The sequence below is a fragment of the Cololabis saira genome, chromosome 6, assembly GCF_033807715.1.
Source record: "Cololabis saira isolate AMF1-May2022 chromosome 6, fColSai1.1, whole genome shotgun sequence".
In the NCBI taxonomy this organism is placed as follows: Eukaryota; Metazoa; Chordata; class Actinopteri; order Beloniformes; family Belonidae; genus Cololabis; species Cololabis saira.
The window spans coordinates 10,260,396-10,286,582 of record NC_084592.1 but is presented as its reverse complement, the minus strand read 5'-3'; the positions used below and the strand labels follow the sequence as shown (position 1 = coordinate 10,286,582).

Genomic DNA, 26,187 nt, shown 5'->3' with positions numbered 1-26,187 from the left:
GTCTACCCGTGTGAGTGCACTGAGGCTTCAACACCATAAAGTTTCCAGATAAAACAGGGAAAGTGTGTTTGCCCACGTCTGAATCCAGAAGTTCAAAGTCCACTAAAGTCATGACTGAAACAGCATATGGGGAGAAAACCCAACCAGACAGACTCCTCCAGTCCAGTCAGGTTCAGTCCGGTCCAGTGATTAAAGAAATGGGGCTAACACGGGTTAATGGCAGCAAAGGCAAATCAAATCAGGTGGGGGAACACAACTTTGCTAAGAACAGTGTTGCACCCGCACTAATGAGATATGAAGCAAAGAATAAGAAGAACAAAGAAAAATGGCCTCACTATCTCTTCATTTGCCTTTCAAGCTCTCAGGGAGAAAAAAAAGAAACTGAATTACAGAAATCCCCCAGGCGAAGATTAGCATCTCCAGTCACTGATAGCACAGAGACGAGAGGGCGATCGCCTGCTTGATACACACGGTGGAAGCCACGGGAAACATGTGAAGCCATTCTCAGTTCTCCTGTCACATGTATCAAGACCAAATAATTACCAAAAAAAATCCTCTGGTCGTCACCAGCACTTAAAATACACCCAACAAAACTTCATACGGACAACAAGAAACAACACATTAAAATATGGAACATGTTATCTGAGAATCAGAAGTAAAAATGCAGAAACAATGTGAGAAAAATTAAGACCAGCAAACTGACAGTGAAAAGGAGGAAAGACATCAGTAATCTAGTAATTTCATTGAACACTGAGAATTATTATATAGAATTATATAGATATTCTTCGCATCTGTGAACATCTGATTCCAGTGAAACTGTTTTTAAAAAATGGTCCCATTAAAATCTAGAGCTCATTTGGACTGAAAAGCTGTGATTTCACCCAAAAAGAGTTGTGAAGAAACAAATACTCATTATTTTTAAATGTTCTGTTTCTTAGTTTAACTTTTACTTTCTGCCTCTTAGTTTTCCACGTGTTCTTATTTCATTTCCCAATTGCTCCAGAACTGTATTTCATTGGTTGATTCCTCAATCTTTTACATTTTCTTTTTGATTCTTTTTAATTGCCAGTTCGTCATCAAACCTCCAGGGTTCGGTCACCCATCCATTTCATTTAGCTTTTCCCAGTTAGACATGTCCTAGACATGGACTACAGTCCTTGTTCCTGCAGAAGTTTGAGCTTCTGTCCTTGTAGACAGAAAATATCAATTTCATTTTTAGATCAATTTTGTTCTAGACCCTCTATAATTCTGATGAATAAATGTGAGAAATATAACAGACCCGTGCACATGTGCAGGCAGTATTCAGTATTCAGTATTCAGTATTCAGTATTCAGTATTCAGTATTCGGCATTCGGCATTCAGATTCAGATTCAGATTCAGATTCAGAAAACTTTATTCATCCCCGAGGGGCAATTGCAGGACAACTGAGCAGCAAGACGTTGAAAATCTCAAATAGAACAAGAAATAAAATAGAATAAAAATGAACAGGGCATGTCTCCTTATGTGCAAAAAATATATAAATATACGAATGTCAAAACAAAACAAAAAAATCTACAACAGAGTGACTGTAGTGGTATAAGTAAAAATATAAAGTATAAAGTGTCAATGCAAAGTGTTGACAGTGGATGTAAATGTAAATGTTGCATTACAGGTGTTAGGATTTTATGAAATTGTTTAAAGGTTTGAAGGGTTTTTCTATAAGATTCTACACTGGTTGCTCTCAGTGCAGGATCACCTGTTAAGATAGTTTTGCTGTTTTCTCTTCATTAGGTGGAGACAACGAAGAGAAACAGATGTTTTAAAACTGATGGGTCCCATCCTGTTTTTCTTAAAGTTTTAGTTGTCTTAGATCTTTTCTGGGTTGACACCTCAAGTAGGAAGCAATCAACAGAGATATACGGCTGAAGGTGTGACATGTTTGGGTGTCTTTCCCCGCGGCTCCACCGATGGGGTTCACGTACAAAACACCTCCTTTTTTAGTATAAATATGACTGGATTGATAATCACTGTGTGCATTTCCCTCCTACCTTTGTGGTTTGAGAAAAGTGCACCTCTGCCCGGAAAATATTGTGCATGATATAATAAAAACTTGTATTAACATTTGATTCTGTCCACTGGTTTTCTTATGATGTACCAGACAAACCAACACGAAAATCTTTCACAGGTCAGCTACAAATTGATATGGAAAGATCTTTAAATTTAATTTATCACAACCAAGATCATCTTTGCAACCGCGCTGGTTATGTTTACGTAGTTTTACCACGAGCCTCTAACTGTGATATATCACATCTTGAATTCGAGTAGAGTTCTTATATGGCTTTTTAATTTATAGATATGAATGTCTCATTGTGGTTTAATTTGAACCACACTTGCGTCACCACACAGGTTCTGGCTTTAATTTGGTAAAATGGAATGAGGAACTTTCTGATGATTAAAAAAAACAAACAACAACCATCCTTTCACAATCATAACGCCATTCTTTCAACAAAATCAAAAGAGCATGAGATTTCACACGCACAAAGAAGAAGCTCATGGCAGATGATATGTAGCTGATCAGTATATACATGCTTCCTATTATGGGCTTTAAAAGGATGTTACACAATTCAAGTAGACATGGATTTCCTGTTTGTGAGATAATAGGACAGGCTTGCAGCTTGCACTTTCCTCTGGAAAGCTTTTATATGAGGCAGAACCTAAGCTGATGTCTGGAGCATGCAGGGATAAGACATGTGGGTCAGCCTGCACAGACGTGACATGATCCCAAGCTTGGAGTAAAAGCAAAAGTAAAAAAAATCCACAATTCACTACAAGAAAAAAAAACAACTTCCACTCACATTGACGTAATGCAGCAGGCTCTCTTCCTCGTTGACTTTGTAGGTCTGGATGCCGTACTCCTTCGCCAAACGCAAGATGCGATTCTGAGTTGGTCCGACATATGCCCCGCCTATATCAACCCACTTTGTCTCCTTGTTCTGGAAAACAAAACAGAAGTTCATTCAAACAAAACTAAACTAAAAAACTAACCGAAAGGAAATACATTTTTTCAACACCAATGTTCTGTTGTTTCAAGACAACTGCAAAAAAACTGATCTCTACTCTTGTTTTTCAGAAAAAACTTAATGTAGAGTACCACAGGGCTCCGTTCCTGGGCCCTGACCTGCTTTTTACTCCTTTGATCAATTGGACTGACTTCACTATTAATGTACAGCATTTGTCCTCTGTTTTGGCGGTAAAACATCCAAAAAGGGAAAGCTGCAGGAATATTATAGCACCACAGGAAGAAAATCTACAGCAGGTTTTTACACTTTGACAAAAAAACTAAAAAATAGGAACTGAATTTCTTCAGTTCCTATTTTTTTGTTACACATGTGGGTCAAAGTGTAAAAACTACATTCTGTGAATAATTGTATTCATTTTAGAAAAGAAGTATAAACACGCTAATAAGTTTTAGTTTTTTTTACCTTCGCACTATTTTTTATCTCCACCGCAATGTATATATTGTCCATATCTCATAATTATATATATCCTTTACTTTTTTACCCCCTTCCCTGCATGTATGTGTGTGTGTGTGTGTGTGTGTGTGTGTGTGTGTGTGTGTGTGTGTGTGTGTGTGTGTGTGTGTGTGTGTGTGTGTGTGTGTGTGCGTGCGTGCGTGTGTTAAGTGTACTGCTGCTAGCACGTGAGTTTCCCCATTGAGGGAGTAATAAAGGACTATCTTATCTTATCTTATCTTATCTTATATATTGTGGAACACCTGCAGAACTGATTATGGCACGGCTCTACTAAGCTTTTAACAGATTCATTCTTTCCATCCTGAGCTGCTTTCACTTTTCACCAAGGTCACTGATAATGGGAGAGTAGATCCGGCTTAAAATCGTGCACTTCACTTTCACTTTCACTTATCTGACCCCCATGAACTCTTTGGAGGAAGAATAGAAATCTACCAAAAGACAAATGTGCTCATGCAGTATATTCAGGTCCTGTCAGTCAAATATATTCTTGGGGGAAATAATGTTTCTGAAGCTAGACGTGACCAAATGGCCTTGATTTATGGTGTTGATTCTCTTCAACTAGGCGTCATCAAAGACTTAAGTGGTCCTTTAAGACCGTTTTATAAGATGATGATGGATTTAACGCCACAGTCACCTTTTGGCTTGGTAGTTTCAGGAATAAGACATTGGTTACTGCATCTGTTTTGGTTAAATGACAGGTTGCCAGCACAAACCGCTGTTTATCAATGCAGTACTTTTTCTAATGCAAAGCTCTTATTACATTAAAATCAGGGTAACTTTTATTTATTATTATTAATAATAATAATAATAATAATAATAATAATAATAATAATAATAATAATAATAATAATAATAATAATAATAATAATAATAAGGTTAGATGCATGTTACTTTAAAACTGTATTTGCAAGTATAACTAACTTTTGTGGAAATGCTGCTACATAAAGGCACATCATTCCTGCGTTTGTTGCAGTGTCAAGTGCAGCCTGATGTTGCCGTTCCTCGTCTTACCCGCACAGTGAAGGTGCGACCGCCGACTCGATCCCTGGCCTCCAGCACTACGGGATTCAGCCCGCTGGATTTCAACAGCTTTGCTGCACTCAAACCTGCAAAAAGAAAGAGAAACATAAAATATACAGTATGCTATTTTAAATTGCACTTACGAGTACTATCTAGAATTATGAAAGCTTAAAACATTATCCTTTTATTCAGTTTCTGTGGAAAAGGATGGCAGAGAGAGAGAGAGAGTGAGATCCCTCCCGGCCTGAGAGGTGGACAGAAACTCTTCCACAGCAAATCAGAGGCTGCTGACCTTCTGATCACGCCAGGAGAAGCAGAGCACTGGTTGCAGCCCAACCAGTCTGTATTTCAGACACCGACTTCAGACAAACCCTGTCAGAACTTTGATTCAATCAGACACAACATGCAGGAACCTGGACATGCACACATGGAGACGATGAGGCTCCTGCAGCATGCAGCACACGGCTCAGCTGCACCGGACAGTCAGTCCTTTTAAAATATATAAAAGCTCCACACAGTCATTTAATAAAAGGGTGTGAGAAAATAGCGCTCACTGTTAACTAAATAGCTGACACTTGAGCTTCACAAGCATCAATATTTCCCCTGCATTTCCTCCACAATAATTATAAAAGTGCCTGCAGGAATTGGTTCCAGTTTAGCAGCGAGAGATGATTTGAGAACTGATATTGGGTCGATGGTTCTTCTGGGTTCCAGCAGCTCTGGCTCTGCAACTGCTTTTACCCAATTTGTACAACTATTTCAATTTAATCAGTCCCCTCCAAATGGCCTTAGCAGGGAAGGCAGGATACTTCTGGAAAATGTTAAAATCTGATATGCTTATTATGAAGTTTCAGTTTAAATAAGTTTAAATTGAAAATATTACCTAAAAATTCTGAATAAAAACGCAGTGACAAGCTTGAATCATGCTGCCTTCACTGTGAATCACAGGTTGAGACTTGGTCCTCATTCTCATCTGACCTTACGTAGGTAACTTTCTTCAAGGTGATACTTTAAAGGTAATCGGCAGAACATAAAAGTAACATTAGAAACCTGGATGAAAAATCACCTATTGCAAGACATTTTAATGCAGCTGGCCATGGTGTCTACAGCCTGAGGTTCATGGGAATTGAGGTAGTCGAGCCCCTTCTAAGGGGAGGGGACAGAGATAGGAAACTCCTCCAACGAGAGGCCTATTGGATACATTATTTACAGACAGAACATCCAAAAGGTATGAATGAGGAATGTGTGTTGTCGTGCTTCCTGTAGATGGTGATTGTGAACTGACGCCACTATGGATCTATGCATATTATTTTGTATTTTTTATTTTTGGATTCTTGGGTTTGTGACATGTTTTTTGAGAAGTGGCCTACTTAAATATTTTTCTATTTGTATCAATTTACTATCTTTCTATGATGGACTCATGTTTTCTATTTTCTCTATTGTATTTAAATATTTCCATTGTACTTCTTATTCCATGATCGATGTATGGTTTTTATTCTGATTGATTTAGAGTCGATCAGAGTGAGCTGGCTTCTGTTAAATGGGAGACACCCAGTTAATCATTCATCGCTGAGGACGGCTGTAAGCTGAAACGCGTCCGATTCTCTGCTGCTGTGCAGTGATTGAACTATGCATTAAAAGTTTTGCACTTACAGTGAGTGCTGTCGGATTTGGATTTTTTTATACTTTAAAGGTATCATCACCTTGAAATATTCAGTCATTCACACTGCTCTCATCTATGATCTATTGATCCATGCAGGACTTTTCCTTGCTTGCACGCAGTCGTGCACCAAGGAGCGCATCACAGACGACAGGGGTTTGGTGTCTCGCCCAAGGACACGTCAGCTACCTGACCACTGCTCTCCTTCATCGAGAGTCCAAAGTGAGGGAGCAGAGCCGTTGCCAGGGGTGACAGGTATGAATGAATGAACATATGAACGCTTAAAGGCCCAGAGCCAGAAGGGGACCCCCAAGGGCTGACAACTTTGAATCGCGACAGAGCAGTGACAATGAGGAGAATTTACAATGACAGTGGTCGGCCGGTGGGGAACGGCCTAAAGGGCATGTACCCCTCGCTCGCTCTGCTCCTCACGTAAACAAAGCTGAGGAGCTCTGTCAAAATGAAGAGAAGTTAGAAGTTATCTACCTGGCAGTAAGAAATGAAAGAAAAACCAGGAGGAGCAAAAAAAAGCAGCAAGAAATTGGAATGTACAGGACTGTCTCAGAAAATTTGAATAGTGTGATAAATAAATTGTGAAAAAACAAAAATGTCATACATTCTGAATTCATTACAAATCCACTGAAATATTGCAAGCCTTTTATTATTTTAATATTGCTGATTATGGCTTACGTCTTAAAATTAAGATTCCCAGAATATTCAAATTTTTTGAGATAGGATATTTGAGTTTTCTTAAACTATAAGCCATGATCAGCAATATTAAAATAATAAAAGGCTTGCAATATTTCAGTTGATTTGTAATGAATCCAGAATGTAGGACATTTTTGTTTTTGTAATTGCATTACAGAAAATCACAATATTCTAATTTTCTGAGACAGTCCTGTAGTGCAGATAACACATGTTAGGATTTTATGAAATTGTTTAAAGGTGTGAAGGGTTTTTCTATAAGATTCTACACTGGTGGTGTTTCTCATGCAGAGTGACCTCCTGTTTTTATGACTAGAATGTTAAGATATTTCAGATGTTTTTTTCCATTGCAGGGTCATCTCCTGTTTTATGACTAGACTGTTAAAATAGTTCAGCTCATTTCTGTTTCATTAGGTGAAGACAATGAAGAGAAACAGATGTATTAACAATGATGGGTCTCATCCGTTATCTGGGTTGACATCTCAAGTAGGAATCAATAAACAGGGACATTCGGCTGAACGGCTGACATGTTTGGCAGATGCGGTTCATGTACAAAACACCTCCCTTTTTAGTATAAATACAACTGGATCCATGACCTCCGTGTGAATTTCTCTCCTACCTATGTGGTTTGAAAAATATTGTGCATGATATAATAAAGCTTGTATTAACATTTGATTCTGTTCACTGGTTTTCTTATAATGCACCAGGCAAATGAAACGCAGATCTTCCACACATAAGCTAGTTTGGCTCAGGGCAGCTTAGCCTGTCCTGCTCATGTTGAGTGTCACAGTAAAAACAATTAAGTAAATAAACAGCTGTCTTGGATAAAACTCTTCCTTCAGCTATCAAATCAAAGCTGTGTCCTGTTAGACTTAACTGTCAAACTACAAAGGCTAAGTTATAGGATTCACTGGCAAGACATTTAGAAAATGTGCCACAAAGATTCATGGATGCAAATAATTATGAGTTGTGGCCCAGTGGTGTTTATATTTTATTTTAAAACAATACTAAAAGAATTTAAGAAAAGGTTCTTATAAACTAAAGGGAGACCCACCAGAAAAGGTTTGGGAATCACAGAGTTTGATATCCCGACTAGGAAATCCAGCATCTTGTTGGATTTCTACACTCTTTTCCTAATTGGAATTTGGAAATTCAGTTTTCTTATTAGTTTTTGAATGCATCATAGTCATAGACTGTATAAGAAGAACTGAACAACCCCCAGTGACATCACCAACGGGTTTTCTGAAGTGCATTTGAAGCCCCGTGTCTCAAATAGGCAGTGTTACGCCCTGCTCGTGAGGTAGAACTGATGTCACATTAACCCAAAGTAACTGGTAAAACTCAGTTATTTAAATCACAGAGGAGTTCAGAAATCAAGACCACAACAATGACAAAAAAACAACCTCTAAAGTGAATCAAAGGGGGGTTAGGGAACTGACATCCTACACAAGTGCTGAAACGAGGACTAGCAGCGCTTCACAGGGACACAACGCTCGTGTTGCTTGCTTAGACCTCTTGCAGCCAACGTGAGCTCTGACCAGGAAGGGCCTGATGAGATCCATCCACCTCTCAGCTCCTTCATTAAAATCAGAGGAGCTGTCAGTGGAACAGTCATGACAGTGGCAAAATCAGAAGTGACTGCTGTGTAGGGATGGGCGGTATGGACTAAAAAATGTATCACAATAATTTCTGGCATTTATCCCGATAACGATAAAAATGACGATAAAAAAATACCAATTCAACTCCACCTTTTTAACTATAAATCTATCACCACATTCAGGTTTGGAGCCCCCAAAAAACTGCTCTAAAAGATACTAAATGCTACTAAACGTCATCAATGGGAATTTATCGTTTCTTTCTTTCTTTCTTTCTTTCTTTCTTTCTTTCTTTCTTTCTTTCTTTCTTTCTTTCTTTCTTTCTTTCTTTCTTTCTTTCTTTCTTTCTTTCTTTCTTTCTTTCTTTCTTTCTTTCTTTCTTTCTTTCTCATTTCCTTCCTTCCTTCCTTCCTTCCTTCCTTCCTTCCTTCCTTCCTTCCTTCCTTCCTTCCTTGTATCGTTTTTTCTTTCTTTCTTTCTCTCTCTCTTTCTTTCTTTCAGGCTCATATTTTTCTTTCTTTCAGGCTCATATATATCTTTCTTTCTTTCTCATTTCCTTCCTTCCTTCCTTCCTTCCTCCCTTCCTCCCCTCCCTCCCTCCCTCCCTCCCTCCCTTCCTTCCTTCCTTCCTTCCTTCCTTCCTTCCTTCCTTCCTTCCTTCCTTCCTTCCTTCCTTCCTTCCTTCCTTCCTTCCTTCCTTCCTTCCTTCCTTCCTTCCTTCCTTCCTTCCTTCCTTCCTTCCTTCCTTCCTTCACGTACGTTGACCATAAATCCGACTTTACAGAAAAACATCATCAACGGGAATTTATCATTTTTACCGTGAGATGACAAATTCTTACCATGGGGAATTTTTTTGACGGTATATCGTGAAATCGTAAAATACCGTCCATTCCTACTGCCGTGTTTCGCTGACACTCTGCTAGCCTGCACACAGCTTAGCGTTGTCCTCGGCCGACCCCCAGCCAGTCAGCACGGCCTGAATTACTCGTTTTTATGACGGTAAAACCTGACATTAAAGGCTTATCGTAGGACTCTGACTTTTAATGCCGAGTTTCTTTCTTGGATAAATCCTGCTGAGATCAAAACAGAGTGGAAGATGAACTGCTGCACACGGAGGCAGCTGAAATAAAAGCCTTGCATACTTCTTTAAACGTAGCGTCTTCAGCTGAGCAAACCTGATCCGTGCAGAGCTGAAAAGCAGAAGGGAGCTTGTGACAGACAGCGACTCACTCACATCCCTGCTGCACAGGCATCCACATCTGTGCAAATGTTTCCCTGTCCTTTGACCTAAATTCCCTTCTTCCCTCGCCATCTTCACCCCCTTAACGCTCTCCGCCCAAGCCCCGCTAAGCCCTGTTGAAACTACCGAGGCTTACGTAAGTTTAAACATAGTTTGTTCGGCTTTACCCACCCCGGGCCCCCCCCTCCCTGTACAAACACACCCAGCTCACCAGGCTTTGCAGAGAGCATTAGCCCTGACCAGAGAAGGCTCACAAATCTTCTGCAGTTAAATTGATGCTATTACCTGCGTGCAGCTCAAAAGGTCACTCTCTGTCTTTGAAAACAAAGAGCATCTGTTTGCGTCTCCTGTTTATGCCTACAGCTACACAAAAAGCAGCTTCCTGTTGGGATAATGCATTGATCAAAGAGCATGTTTGCCCTAATTGAGGCTTCAGTTTCCCTTTTGTTTTCAACCAGAAAGAAGCTTTTGTCTAAAAGCAACTAATAGAGCCGTGTGAGTGCTTGCTTGAGAGAAATCTGACCGAACTCCTCTTTACTATTGACCTCTATTTCTCCATTTTTCCACCCTGACCTGCAGAACTGAAGACTCTGTTACCGAGCTGAACTTTAGCGGGGAGGACAGACGGGAGCTCAGATTGAAATTCAGCTGATACGGCAGTGAGTCAGTCACGACAAAGAGACAATGTTGCATTGTTGTATATGCATATGAAACGTTAACGGCAACAGAAAACCAAAATCAAACCAACTGGAAAGACCTCTTGCTCAGTGCAGGCACCAAAACAATAAAAAAGATATTTGCAGGACATTGGATGAAGCATCTATCAGATCTGAGAAAAAGGCATCACACACACACACACACACACACACACACACACACACACACACACACACACACACACACGTCATCATCACACTTTAAATGCAGCTCGAGCTAGCTGTGAAGGATGCTGATTGAGTTGACCTTTTGTGCTGCAGCAGCAAATGGAGAGCTGATAGTCTGCTGCAGTAATTGTTGCACAGGTTTTTAACAATTATATCAACCAAAGGTTTCTCATGTTGAAATACTGAGTTATGACTCATCATGCGTCTGTTGCATACCTACTGACATCCTGACCTGCAGTCCCCCCCTCCGACCACCTCAGTGTCTGCTGTATCTGTTTATATAGTCATCCTGTAGTCCACCAACTAACCATGTATCAGTAATATCTACCAATTACTCTTACTTCACCTGCTCACCAATAATTAATACTAATATCTTGTATTCTGTACTTTTGACAGTGTGTCTGTGTCTCTCCTTTCTCTGTTCTTCATTCTCTCTGTCTGTTTTCTCTTTTCCTGCTCTGCCCAGCTGGTCTTCAGCAGGAGGTTCCCCCCTTATGATCCAGGTCCTGGTCCAGGTTTCTTCCCTCCTAAAGGGGAGTTTTTCTTGCCACTGTTTGGCTTAAGGTTTATCTCCCTTTTTTTTTTTTACCTGCCGTTGTTTATGTTAGGTTTAGGTAATAATTGCTCGGGGGTTCATGTTCTGGGTCGCTGGAAAGATCCTAGAGACAACTTGTGTTGTAATAGACGCTATATAAATAAAATTGAATTGAATTAAATTGAATTATGATCCAGGTCCTGCTTAAGGTTTTTTCCCTCCTAAAGGGGAGTTTTTACCTGCCATTGTTTATGTTATGTTTACGTAATAATTGCTCGGGGGTCATGTTCTGGTTTCTGGAAAGATCCTAGAGATAACTTGTGTTGTAATAAAAGCTATATAAGTAAAATAGAATTGAATTAATTGGAATTGAATATGCTTTGTTAAAGTAAAAAGGCCATGATGTACCAAAATGCTCTCTTTTTTTTGGTCCACCGATCCATCTGACATGCCTTTTTCAAAAGCCTTTACACCACTTGACTGTTAGTTTTCCACAGATTTTGCAAAAGGATGAAAAAGGTCAGAGAATTGCTGGTGGAAAGATTAAAGGATCGATAAAACACCTCCTCTTTCTCCCTCCTCTCTGAGCTCTGAGACTTTCTGCACCTCCAGACATAATCGGTGGTGATAATAGACGATGAGATTCATCAAGCAGATGCAGCCACCTTGAAGTGGGGTCGTCCTCATCCGAGGCACAGCTGGGCATCGTTCCACGTGCAGACTTTATCCGTGCAAATTTATGTGAGGTTAACTGTGGCCAAACATTATGCCGCTGCAGGAGACGATGCGTGAGACCGTCCCATTTTAACAGCAGGTTTGATAAAGTGTTGTGTGCGTAAAGTCGGAGAAACGATCAAAGTGGGCACAGAAGCAGAGTGAGACTGAAGAGAAGTGGAGCAAAATTAGCAGCAAGAAATCAAGTCAAGGTGAACATGAAGTTCACTGAGCTGCTTATAATCTCATTTTTCTCGTTTTCATCAGTGACCTTTCATTCGCTCGCACTAAAAAAACAAGGATATTTTACTCATTGCACCACAAGTAAAGACTACTGTATATGTGTTTCTTGTGTTTCTAAGCGATGATAAGACTTTTTTTTCCCACACCTTTATTATTCTTACTTTATTATCAGCGTGGGAAGGATGGGGGGGTGGGGGGCTGGAACGCTGGCCGGATAGAGGAGGATTGCAGCACCTCCAGTTTTTCAACTGGACATCCATCCATCCATCCATCCATCCATCCATGCATCCATCCATCCATCCATCCATCCATCCATCCATCCATCCATCCATCCATCCATCCATCCATCCAGGCATCCATCAATGCATCCAACCATCCATCCATCCATCCATCCATCCATCCATGCATCCATCCCTCCATCCATCCATCCATCCATCCATCCATCCATCCATCCATCCATCCATGCATCCATCCAGGCATCCATCCATGCATCCATCCCTCCATCCATCCATCCATCCATCCATGCATCCATCCATCACTACATCCATCCATCCATCCATCCATCCATCCATCCATCCATCCATCCATGCATCCATCCATCCATCCATCCATCCATCCATCCATCCATCCATGCATCCATCCATCCATCTATCCATGCATCCATCCATCCATCCATCCATCCATCCATCCATCCATCCATCCATCCATCCATCCATCCATCCATCCATCCATCCATCCATCCATCCATCCATCCATGCATCCATCCATCACTACATCCATCCATCCATCACTACATCCATCCACCCATCAATGCATCCATCCATCCATCCATGCATCCATCCATCCATCCATCCATCCATCCATCCATCCATCCATCCATGCATCCATCCATCCATCCATCCATCCATCCATCCATCCATCCATCCATCCATCCATCCATCCATCCATCCATCCATCCATCCATCCCTGGGCAGGAGATGGGCTTGACTTGATTTGATTTTTGATTTGAAGATTTTATTTCGAACATGCAGAATACAAAAAAGTAAAAAAGCTTGAAAGGCAAGTTTAAAAAACACCAGTACAGAGGGTGCACAACAAACGCACACACACACACACACACACAGTAACACACACACTCAAACACACACGCACAGAAGCACATTTTTCATCCTCTGTCTTCTGTGCTGGAAAAAGAGATGGAGACAGAGTTTCCTTGACAACAGTAATTGTTAAGAAGGAGCCACTTGGCAGGAACAAACTGTACATACACACTGCATGTGTGCACGTGTGTGTGTGTGTGTGTGTGTGTGTGTGTGTGTGTGTGTGTGTGTGTGTGTGTGTGCGTGTGTGTGTGCGTGCGCGTGCGCGTGTGTGTGTGTGTGTGTGTGTGTGTGTGTGTGTGTGTGTGTGTGTGTGTGTGTGTGTGCGTGTGTGTGTGCGTGCGCGTGTGTGTGTGTGTGTGTGTGTGTGTGTGTGTGTGTGTGTGTGTGTGTGTGCGTGCGCGTGCGCGTGTGTGTGTGTCGCCAGGCTGAATCTCTGCCATCTCTCCCAATACTCCACATGGTTAGACACAAAGTCACAAATCTCACAAACAGTGAACACAGTCACAGCTCTGTGTTTTCATTCATTTCAGAAACGGTAAATAAACCAGTGTGACACCTCCGTCTGCTCAGCAGAGTCATGCTCGGTACAGCTGGCTGTGGAAAAAACTAACTAAACTGATAACAATAAGCTCTTTCTGTTTATGGTGCTCTCTCTTCTGTGTCAGCTGTAACAATGGTGTTATTGACACTTAAGCAGATCATTATAATAATAATAATAATATAAAGAGATTTTTTTTTTACAGTTTGTTAACAGCTACACTGGAATGTATTTATTTATCATGAAACAAATCCAAACTACAAAGTCATTCCCATATTAATTTCTTTACAGGCTCAAAAACTTTACAAATAATTTGCTTCTTGTCTGAAATATGATTAAATAAAGTTTTTATTTCGTTTAGCTTCATCATTTCTAAATACAGATCTGAGCCTTCGTCTGAGACAAAATTAATCAGTGTGTAAACAAGAGTATAAAAGAGCTCAATAAATGAATAATATTGATTTCATTACTTCTTGTTGTTATGAGGTTAGAATGTTTGACATCTGTGGTGTTATTGATCCTGACATGAAGCTCAAACAAACTCCCCATGATGCTAAAACCTTTACGCTTCATTTGATCTCAAGGTCCTTTAAAAGTTAGTTAAGAGATCCTGCCCTTCAATCGTAATGTTGTAGAAATCTTATCTAAAAAAAGCTATAAATAATTAGCATTCTGTAATGGTGTATTTCACTCTTCCATCCAGCTGCCACTCATCTGGCCGCTCATCCATCAATAACAGAGAAAAGGATGGAGCTGTGCACGTGCTGCTGGTAAATGACAGTTTCCTGCTCATCCACAGGTCTGGCTGTCTCCCGCCGGGCGCTGATCCGAGCTGCTGCTGGACAGCTGCTCTGGCCGTTATTTAAATGAGCTGGCTGCTTCTGTGTTTGAGGAGCTGCACAGTTTTAGGAGCTCGCTTGCAGAACTGGAGGCTCGCGTCGGAGCAGGTGCTGGTTTGCAACCCCACGCCAGCAGGGCTGCGTGCCTGCTGCACAAAAATCGAAACCTGGATGAGCCCCATGAGGTGGATATTCAGGTTGGTTTGCAGCCTGGATTCCTTTCTATCACCAGATTTATTGATTCTTTATGTGAATAAACTCAATAACCTGTCTGATTCGCTGCCTTGTTGTTTTCGAGCAGATGCAGATCCTTGAGCCGGCCGACCAAGCTGGTGTAAATCTTCACCACAACACATCCTGTTTGTCAGTAATGACCATTATCCGGGCCAGTCTATAACCAGCATGCATGTAATCATGTGGCTGTTTCAACACGGCCGTCCTTGAAAGGCCATTTCCTGTTTCTGCCTCTATCTCCCGCTGCTGCTCCCGTGTTCTGCTGGCGGACTCTCACCTCGCACCACCTCTGGAACACCACCTGCCACTTGTCTTTTCACTTACTACCTGCTCCTGCAAGGCAGTGTTTCTCAGGTGTAACCGTCTAACTCACATGACTTAAATCCGCTTTTTTCCCTCTGTAAAGTTACAAATACACATTCATACACCTGCTATACCATGTTTCCAGTCAGAATGACGTGTCCATTAAACACTAAAAGAGCTCCAGGTGTCATCTTTAAATAAAAATTCTAATTTAATCTGATTTTTTCAACAATTCACCCCATTGTCTTTTACCTTCACGCCTGCCTGAGAACTGACACTGCAGATAAAATGTGCTTTTTTTTTTTTAAATCTCAGGATCACAAGCCAAAATGATAAAACTCCAAAGGTCGCTGATTAATGAGTGTGCCACTTGAATCAAGACCCTGAATTGCTCCGTATTGATCCACTCGGGTAAACAAGATATACAGCTCAATTTCACGTTTTCATCAAACAAACAAGAGACTTTCAGTGTACACAAACAGATTGTTTCTGCATCATGCTGCTGTTGTGTTTCATGTGTGTTTCATCCTTAAAGTGGAGGAAGGCCGATTCATCGGCTGGGAAATTCATTGCAACCATTATTGGCTATCTTTTATTACTGGTAGCGGTCAGCGCAAATGCAGCCGACGGGCAGACGGGGTCCGGTTTGGTGTTTTTATTTCTGCTTTTTTTTCCACCGCAACAACTATGTTATATAGTAATAGAAATAATATTGCATGAATCTAGTCAAAATTGTCTTATTTTAAAGAAAAATATCTTTGCCAATGGGGTAAAAAAACCCGGATGGATGAATGGATGGATGGATGGATGGATGGATGGATGGATGGATGGATGGATGGATGGATGGATGGATGGATGGATGGATGGATGGATGGGCCAAGTGAAGTGAGAACAACAGCACAGTGCTAAGCAGACATGGAGAGAAGACTTTTGCTCGTTAGCGCTCCTTTCTGTCTCACACCTCATTATTTCTATCACTATGATTAAAATAGAAAAAAAGTCATATTTCTAAGTGGCACTGAAGTGTGTTGTAGAAATGAGTGGCATAGTGAGTAGACAGTTGCAGACTGAATGAATAAAATGAGACACAACTGTTGAACTGAATGTAATATTTATCAAACAATACTATGTGGACCGTATCTATTTACTTCATGGGTCAGCTCTCTCTACCGTTCTTAGATCTGAACTCTTTCAACTAAATAAATGTCCAAGGCGTTGTTCCTCAGGTTGATGTGGACGCCTTCACCTCTTCTCTCTCTGCATTCAATTTTTGTTTACCCGCCTTGTAAAAAGATAATCTGCCACATGATTAATCTCTCCATCATTACTGGAAACAGTTGCAGCCATATAATTAACTAACTCCAGGAAATGACTGGTCCCGGCCGTGGAACAGGCCGGCAACAAAACCCGCCATAACGGAGCAAATTTCTCATTTTTATCTTCTGCTTTCGCAAGTAAGCAAGGGAGATGTGACGTGTAAACGATACAGTAGCAGCAAGCAGTTCTCCTCTTTCTTTCATCTGATTTTCTTCAAAAAGCATAAACCACAATCGCCTTGATGTTACCAGCAGAAGAAGACACTTCTCCCTCAGATGGCCCGGCTCAGATCTTCTGCTTAGAGGAGGACTTTCCCGGCCGAGCAAACATCCATCAGCTACATGTAGCACTCATGACATCAGTATCATCATTCATCAGATTAACACAGCTGAGATTTGAGCCGAGCAAAAAAAACACAAGAGGTGCAGGCACGCAGAAGAACTCCCAACACCCGCACACGAACCGTCGACATGGGAGCTCAGCAGAAAAAACATACAAATTCAGCTGTTTGCACAGCTGGACAGAACGGCTGTGGCACTGTTGCAAAGTTTCCTGAGAAATGCAGGAGTTGGTGAGCATTCAGACACGATGACAGCTGAACTATGGAGAACAGCCTACTGGAGGCGAGAGAATTGTCGTAGAAGAGTCTTTAAAAGTGATGAAAGGACTAAAATTTGATCAACAAATGGGATGATTTATGCTTCTCCTCTGTGCAGTAACCTTTGCTTTAGTCTAATACAAACATCCACCGATCAAATGGGATTGCTTTTTCTGGTAGCATTGTGTTTCCTGTCACGTATTTCCTGCTATTTCTTCATCTTGGCGATAGATAGCATTAATTTCAGTAAAAGATGCTGATGCTAAATATTTATCAGAGCCACTTCATATGCAATATAGACTTTATTTCCTCCATTACTGAGCTACAGAAAGGAAGGAAACTTTGCACAGCAAGCTGCAGAACTGCATAAAAGTGACCCACACAGCACCTAAAGGCTGGGTAGGAGTTATTTATTTTATTTTTTTCTGAAGCATTGTTTGTAAAATACCCAAAGCTCTTTTCACCACGTCAAACCATAACTAACCAACTCACGTCAAAACATTAATCACCCAAGGAAGTGGGTCCTCGATGTCCGTTCACTTTGAATGGAGTGAAGTGAGGCGTAGCTGAACGCTTCAGCGCACGTGTCGGTCAATCATGTTGCAGCTACGTAAGTGTGCTAACCAATGAAATCGTACATGGTGTCAGGGTTTGACAATTCCCCCCAGTTGGTGACTTTCAGTTTCTGTTTTGCCCCGCCTGTGTCCCATCTGCCCTGATTGTGTCTGCACCTGTGTCTCGTCATGTCTCGTTATCCCCTCAGTATATCTTGTCTTGTCATTCCTTGGTTCCCGGTCGGTCCGTACTGGTTCTACCTCCATGTCTCCTCGTCGTTTTTTCCTGTTCCTGGTTTTTGGTTAATCCTGCTCTGCAGCGCTTTGTTTTTGCCTTTTTGGATTAAAACCCTTGTTTTTTGAGAACTCCTGCCTCCAGCCTCCCTCTGTCTCCTGCATTTGGGTCCTAGCAAACCAAACCCCAACACATGGGACATGTTCAAAGTAAGTGGCTCATTTGAGGAGCGAAAGATATTTGATTGGTTGTTTATGGCGTGTCAGGGATCACCACATTTCTGGCATGTGAGCAGAGCATTAAAACTACCCAGTCATTGTGGGTGACCCAAGCAAAGTGAAGTTTGGACCACTGACTTGTCCGTCAGACTCCTTCTCACGTGTATTGAGGGTGTGGCTGCAGAGGCAGAGCTGAAGGAATTGGAGGCTGCAGTTTTTAACCTGTGCATCTTCAAAATCTTGCTGATTCTTACTTATTTTTCCAGCATTTCCATTCTTACCGTAAAATAATTTACAGAAGAATGCACTTTTGTCCAATCGTCATAGAAATAAAATTCGTTTTAGGGATCAAAACTGTTTTGCTAAGTTCTAAAATTGTTAAATTTCAATTGTAAGGCTGGAAAATTTAACTTGAGACTATGAAGCTTTACTCTCTTCAGGATCCAGCTCCAGCAGTTATGTCAAGGAACTGGCTTTTTCTTTTTGTTTGCAGTGAACTGAACTGTGATACAGAGCTGAGGAGTCAAGTGGCACCAGCAACAACACAGAATCAATTTTTCAGGGACTTAAAGTTCAGCCTTCAGGTAAATCACAGTTATATGTGCATGTGTGCGTTTGCCAGGATCTGTCCTCGGCTGTTATCCAGGTCGTTTATACGAACAAAGGAACTGGACGTGCACACGGACACTAAAATGTAAACACACAGACACAAAATTCCATCTGATTTTTAGTGGACTGTAACTCAGACCCACTCTAAGAGAAACCTGCAGACTCGCCTGAAACAGAACCAACACCTCCAGCAGAGCCAGAACCTTTCCTTCGCTGACAGATGAGATACTTCACTACGTTATAGCTGCCAAAGAAAAAGTTCTGTACTTGTAACAATAAAACCTCAACACCAATGAACACACTGACAGAAATAATCCAACACAGACATAAATCACTAGAAGCAGCTCTCATCTGTGTGTTAAGACCTACTGAAAATGTGTCTGTAGTTCAAACACAACTGTGAACAAGGACCTGGGAACAGCCGCGCAGCAGCCGCGCAGATGAGCGTCACGCTCCTGCGCGTTTTGTTTTCGAGGGAGCCCAGACATTGGCGCCACCTTGACAGGCCTTGACATACCAGAACAGGCCGCTGGCCTATTTCCCAGCACTGAAACTCAACAGAAGAGCACCCCCTTAAACTGCAACCCCCCCCCGGTCTAAACAACTTCTTCGTTCTCATTCATCGTCTCGGTCAAAGCGCTCACGTGGATCAACACTGCGTGACCGTGCCACTGTGTGTTTCCCTGAAAGGAAAAAAAAAAGTGTTTTTAACACTTGGCCTAAACTCCTGTAGCTCTGGGGTTTATTAGGCGTTACAGGGTTCACTGAGGTGATTTCAGACAGCTAAAGTTTTACACAAGTGATGCGTTTCTCCAAACTGAACTGACATTTTTGAAAAACTGCAAAAACACAACACGGTACTGGGGCTCAAACCTGCAACTGCTTGCTGAGGAACGGTTCACCTACACTGATAGCGCCCCACATGTTTACTTTATACGACAAAAGGATGTTTATTTTTCTACATTAGTAACCTGCAAAGTAAAGTATGCAACGAAAAAAAAACTGGAAGGAGTTTCACAATGAGAGGAATTTGCTCTCCGATGTATCTCGCGGCATTTGTTTGTCCGATCTGCCAAAACACGGTGCACACGTCTCAAAGACTGCAGCTGCGTCTCCATCTACATTTCTGGGGAGCTTCGGCCAAATGTTAAGAAATGTTGCTTCGTATCAACCTCCATCAAGCATGTCTCCATTAAAGGTAAACAACTGTACATGATGATGTTTGGTTCAAATACAGACAGACGGGACCTCAGCCAGAAATCGCTTAAAGCTGCAGTGTGAAGCAATAACAAAGATCTACGAGATTCATCATCCAATTACCCTGCTAAATGAACCGATTTGTTTTGAATCACCTCAGAATATGGTGATGAATATATATATATATATATATATATATATATATATATATATATATATATATATATATATATATACACACACACAATGTGAGTCCATATACACCAGAAAACAGCCTAAGAGCTACGTGACGTCCCACAGAGCCTGTTGTGCAGCACGGTGGCGGTACCTGCATGAAATGGGCCTTGCTACAACATAAATTACTTACGCCCCGGTCTGACCTCACCCCCCAATTTTAATTCTAATAATTATTCTTAGCATTGTCATGATGTATTGTTTCATAGTTTATTATTATATTAAGTTATGAAATCTCATGGGATGTTAAACTATAGTATTATTATATTGCTATATAGTATGGTGATATAATTTGGTTATATGTTATAATATTTTATAAAAAATTATGTTATATTAGGATATTACTATATTATTATTCTATATTATATCATGCTACACCACTCTATATGATAATTATCTATTTGTTTAACTTATTTACTCTTGAATTAATATTGCCAATTTATGTATCTACTTTCATCACCTTATCTACACACACACACACACACACACACTGTGTCGTCTTTTGTCGTTGTTTGCACTGTATGTTAATAAATAAAAAATAATAAATAAATAAAATAAAAAAACAACATAAATTACTGTCATGGTTAATTTTCAATAAAGAATTTGGTTATTTTAAAACTTTTAAACCACTTGCTGCGTTGTTGGCTGTAATGTCCGTTCACATGACTTATGCACAAATCTAGACAACTATGATCTTTTTAAATCTTATCTGTTTGGAAGCAGGACAAAGGAAGACGCTGAGTGTCCAGGACTTGTGCACATACAACGCTCTGCGTGAATGTAATGTTACTGTATCTCCAGTAATACGAGCTAAAAGAAAAGCTTGAACTTTGTTCCACAGACAGCCTCTCCGGAGCTGGAGCCCCTCAAGGAAAAGCAGAGTACATTATGTTGTTGTGTTTGAGCACCATATCCCAGTTAAGCAGCACCTCACCACAATCCACCAGGGAGGGAGTCTGTTGCCAGGCGCCATCACTGGTCCCAATAGCTGGAGGATAACAGTTGTGTTCACAGGGCAGAGCAGAAGAAGGAAGTGGAGGAGTCTGCGGCTGCAGATTTTAAAAGGTTTAAGTATTTCCAACTGATATATGGGGCGACCTCAAAGGGAAACATGAAGTGGATTCAGGATAGGTAAAGGCAGGACCAAAAATAAACAACAGATGGAAATAACTCAGGAAGAACAAACATCTCTGAAGTAAGGCTAAAGTTGTTTAACAGATAAATGTATCTGATCTTTACCAGAGATGTGCAGACTGTCATTTTCTACCCTGATTTCAATTTCCAATTCTTTCCTAAATGTCTAACCTGTTGATGGAGATCTCCTAATGACTAAAATTTAAAAAAAGCATTTAAAAGTGTGTTTTGTGTTGTTTGATGCAAGCAACACAAAACTGGAAATGCTTTTTGTGTCTGCATGTTGCCCGAGGAGAGGACCTGAACTACAACTGTTTTTTATGAGAGAATGTACAATGAGAATAAAAGCTTATTGAAATAACTTGCAAAGATCATAAACCTGTATCTTATTCACCATAAAGAATGTTAAAATGTATTAAATATTAAAAGTAGCCCATTATTTACAGAGGAAATTGTAGGATTTAGAATTGAATTGAAATTAAAATGTAGGCTATGTGTGTTATTATCTTTTAAACTGTCCCTCAGTGTACCGTTGTCAAGGCTTTGGATATGTCATCAGCTGCGGTACACCGTCAACAACAGCGTCTGAGACTCTGGAGAGATCTCTTTGGACAAGGGACACGATCTGAACATCAACCCTGGGAGAAGTTTGGGCTCTCAGCTGCTACTGTACTCATAACATGCATGATGCTGTAAAGAACATCACGGCATGGGTTCAGAAATAGTCCAGAAATACAAGAACACAGTTTACTGAGTCGCCCACAAACGCAGGTTAAACCTCTATCACGCCAAGATCAAGCCACGTGTGGACATAATCCGGAAAAAAATGGCCGTCATTTCTGAACCACGGCTCATTTAACCTTCCTGTGGCCAGATGAACTGAATTTTGATTCTAAAATCTTTTTGTGACCATGGCGACAGTGTCTTCCAGGGAGGTGAGAGGGATCACCTGCTCGGTATCAGCACTCGGACCAAAGGCCTTCGTCTCTGTTGGGATGGAGGTTCATTAGAGCCTAGGGAATGGGAAGCTTGCACATCTGGATGGAAGGAGCATCAGTGATGAAAGGTGTATATAGGTTTTAGGGGAACATATAACACTGAAAATAAAATCAATAAGTAAATAAATAAAACCAGACTTCTTTAAAGGGTAATAATCATTATTCAGAACTACTGTGACAGTGCCATAAATACATTTTATTATGTTGTTGTTGGTCTGTTTTTAACAGAAGAGAGGATTCTTCATCGTGATTAATTAAATAAAATAAATTAAAAATTCTCTATTTCAACTTTTGAAACCATCAAATTTAAATTTACTTTTTTCAACGTGATAATGTTCCTCGGTTTAAACAGTTCTCTTCATTAGGTTGTGAATATAATTTGGATTTATTCTTTTATTATTGAGACTTTTCTCAGTGTTTCATATTTATGGATTTGTTGAGCTTCTAAAAATAAGCAACAATAGTTTTTTGCAGTGCAATTATAATGAATGAGGTGCATCCTCTTGGTAACCATGTCAATACTGTCGCTCTGAAAGAAAACTGTATGTTTTGCAGTATGTGGTCCTTCCTTCTTTAATTTAATAAAGCTCAGATGAGCTTTACGTTCTTATTTTTTTGGTTTTGCAGCATCGCTCCTGACTCGTCCGAGTTAACATCTGTGACGATGAGGAATCCAGCAGAGTTTTGCAACCTAACAGAAACTCATTTCCCTTTCTTCTCTCTCCCCTCTTCCTCCTTTCTCAGTTTGTAAATTATGTTTCCCACATTCGCAGCTGCAGAAGCAAAACAAGAGGTTTCCTCCTTTTCTTCCCCATCATTTCCGCTCCTTTGACCTCCCCTCCTCTTCCTTGGCATCGGCTGCTGGTTTGATAACAGGCTGTCACAAGCGTTTAATGTTTTCTCAAAACGCGCCGACTGCCCTTGGCGGGGCTGCAGTATTTGCAAGCAGGAAAATGATAATTGCATGTGCAGACAAAACAGGGCGGCGCAGGAAAAGGTGCATAGACCTGTCCCTTGACTGGACAGTGATAGTTATATGTGGACCGTGTCGGAAGCCATTAAAGGGGATGCAGAAGAAACAAATAGTGTAATTAAAAGCCCCTTATGTGCCACGGGAGACGACAGGCAGAGCAGGAGAAGAGCCAGCGGGGTCTTCTGGTGTCATTAAACAGCCATTTACTCTGCAGAATCTGTTTCCCCTGTTTGACTGGTATTTGACCTGACACTGACCTAAATTCTTCTGTGCCTCATGGACAGACAGACGTGCAGACGGGGGAGTGGTCGATGGAGCTGTCAGGCTGAGGGAGAGGGCAGCGGTCAGGGGGAGGGAGGTTCCTCGCTGTCAGGAGAAACAACAACAACCTGACAGGCCGTTTAAATGCTCAGCCCGCCGGTTTGCACCTGGAAGCCTGACAGCTCATGTGCACAAGTGTCACGGTGGTTTGAAAGCTGCAGGAAGACGCGAGCCAGCCAGGAACAACAGGGCCTGGAATTAAACGTGCCACACTTCACATGCCAGTTCTGCTTCAAACAAGAGTTGTTTTCTCTGAATATTAGACCTCTCAAGTCTTTTATATGACAGCAGTGATTTGTGGAGTCCTGCGTTATTGATTACAGAGATAGAACAGAGCCTGCCACAATAAAATACTTATCTGTTTGGAAATACTGTATAACAATTCCGAAGCTACAGCCTCAGGAAATAAAGTGTTACCTAACCAGCCAGTCCAATGAAGCTGCACACCCTTCTAGTACCAAAGAAACAATGCCAACCATGGGTGCAGATCCCGGGGGGGACATGTCCCCCCCAATTTCTGAAAAACATGAATTGTCCCCCCCATTAAAAATACCCTAAATTATTCAAAATTGAACAAATGTATTTTCAGACTTAAAGGGTTGAATATGTAGAATATTTATTAAAAATATATTTCTAAAAAAATAATACATCCACGGTGCGTTTTGAGGTGTACGGAATGAAAGCAATGGGTCCTTTTTATTTTTTAGAACTGTTTACCACCATAACTGTGTTAAAACATGATCAGTTAGTTTAAACAACTTGTTTAGGGCTCCATATTTCATCCATATATCAATTGATTGTGCATAAAGTAGTCCCATAGGATAAAAGGAAGATGGTGAGAAGAATTTGAGATTATGATTTAGAAATATAACAGTTAAGTAAGCAGTGACACACACTGTTGGCTGTTTAGGACAAATAAACAAGAAAGGTAAGCACAATAAATGATTCCCTGTGCAGTATTTTTTGGCGAGCCTTTACTAATTTGTGGCATGGTATGAGTTGCATATTGGCAAAAAATTAAAAATTAAAATCACGTTGGTGTCCCCCTCAATCCTGACATCGGATCTGCACCCCTGGTTTCCAACTCTTACATCACCAGCTGCTGATTGGAAAACACATAATTCAGGAGCAGATGTATTTCTGCTGGTCTCATCCTCAGCATCACAGCTCGTCTCAGCCCAAACCCCGAGCTGGAAAGCCTCAAATGAAACATGACAGTCTCGCACATGCAAACAGTAATGATTTATGGCGGCCCCGCTTCCTCTTATGTAATACAAAGTGTGCTGGGCTGATTAGCTGTTACTCAACAAGCCCCGCCGGGATACAGCGGTGTGCGGGGAGGGAGGGAGGCGGCCGCTCGCGGAAGAGACGCGGGGATGGAAGCCGGACACGGGGACAAACGTGCATTTTGCTTTGGTTCAGCCATATAAAAGTGTGTGTGGATGTGACTGCAGCTCAGTTTTTCACCAGCACAGGAGCGGCTGTTGTGCAACAGTTGTCCGCTCACAAAAGCGCATCAGCCGCCGCGGTGCGCGGCGCGCTGGCTTTACTCCGGTCTCCCCTGCACACTCCGCCTCCAGCTAAATGAAGAGTGTTGTTTATCCAGCGGCTCCTACCTGATATGCCCCCTCCGACCACTATGACATCGTAGGTGTTGGCTGAAGTCATGGTGCTGCACGGTGTGTGGCTGCCCTGCTCCGACCGAGTCCGCTGAACGCAGGGCGCACGGCGGAGCGCATCTGTATTAAAGCAGCCGGGCTGCCCACTCCGTACAGGCTCCGCCCACTCCCGCAGGCCCCGCCCACTCCCGCAGGCCCCGCCCACACGTAGTAGCAGCGTGCAAGTGTCATGCCGTGCGTCCGAAATCCCATACTAAACAGTATATACTCAAAAAGTATACTTCATTTTTGAGTAAATATCAGAATGCATTCATTTGGACGTACTGCTCAGAGCCACACGGCACTTCCTGCCGTTGGGAGGGAGAGTTGTTATTACCATGGTAACAACTCCTGTCACAGCAGTAGTAGCACCGCTCTGCTCTTTCCCGTTTATCCTGGCCCAAACAAGATGACATTATATAATATTATTATATACAAATATTATAATATTAATATTATATAATAATTGTATTATACTGAATATTATACTTAAGACATATGCATATCTGGGCAGCATTTAGCAACCAAACACCGCTGCATTGCATTGTGGGAAGTTTCTGCTCGGCTAGTATGCATCAATCCACACTAAAAAATGTATCCGGAATGAGTATGGATAGTGCATACTATTGTGTACTGTACGTACTAATGTTTCGGACGCACTAAAAACTCTCACATACTGTTTTTGCTACTCATTAGGGTGGGAGGATGGAATTTCAGACGCAGCTCTGGACTTAGTTAAACATATAAAAACATATATAAACATATATCAAAAGAAAGCTAACACGACCCTGTTATTGCTACTTAACATAATTTGTTATTACAAGTCATGTATTTTCTAATTGTAATATATTATTTAGATTTTTAAGATTGTATGAAATAAATGATTTCAATTAAATGGTATGGAAATTAAGAAATTAAACAATACGTTTAAATGTTGGAATATATTTTATTTTAAAAACAAGCAAGTGATGCTTAACATTAAAAACATACTGCAACAATAATCTTGAGACATCAAG

At 41.1% G+C, this 26,187-nt stretch overlaps 1 protein-coding gene across 1 annotated transcript in view; it reads right to left on the bottom strand.

Annotated features, from left to right (window-relative positions):
• mao (monoamine oxidase) overlaps positions 1-25,243 on the bottom strand; it is a 52,647-nt gene extending 27,404 nt beyond the window's left edge. Inside the window, exons 1-3 of the mRNA XM_061723265.1 lie at positions 25,130-25,243; positions 4,524-4,618; positions 2,835-2,972 (exon numbers count right to left, since the gene is read on the bottom strand). Of these exons, the coding sequence (XP_061579249.1) occupies positions 2,835-2,972; positions 4,524-4,618; positions 25,130-25,181 (285 nt within the window). The 5' untranslated portion in view covers positions 25,182-25,243. The remainder of the gene's footprint in view (positions 1-2,834; positions 2,973-4,523; positions 4,619-25,129) is intronic.
• Between the last annotated feature and the right edge of the window lie 944 nt (positions 25,244-26,187).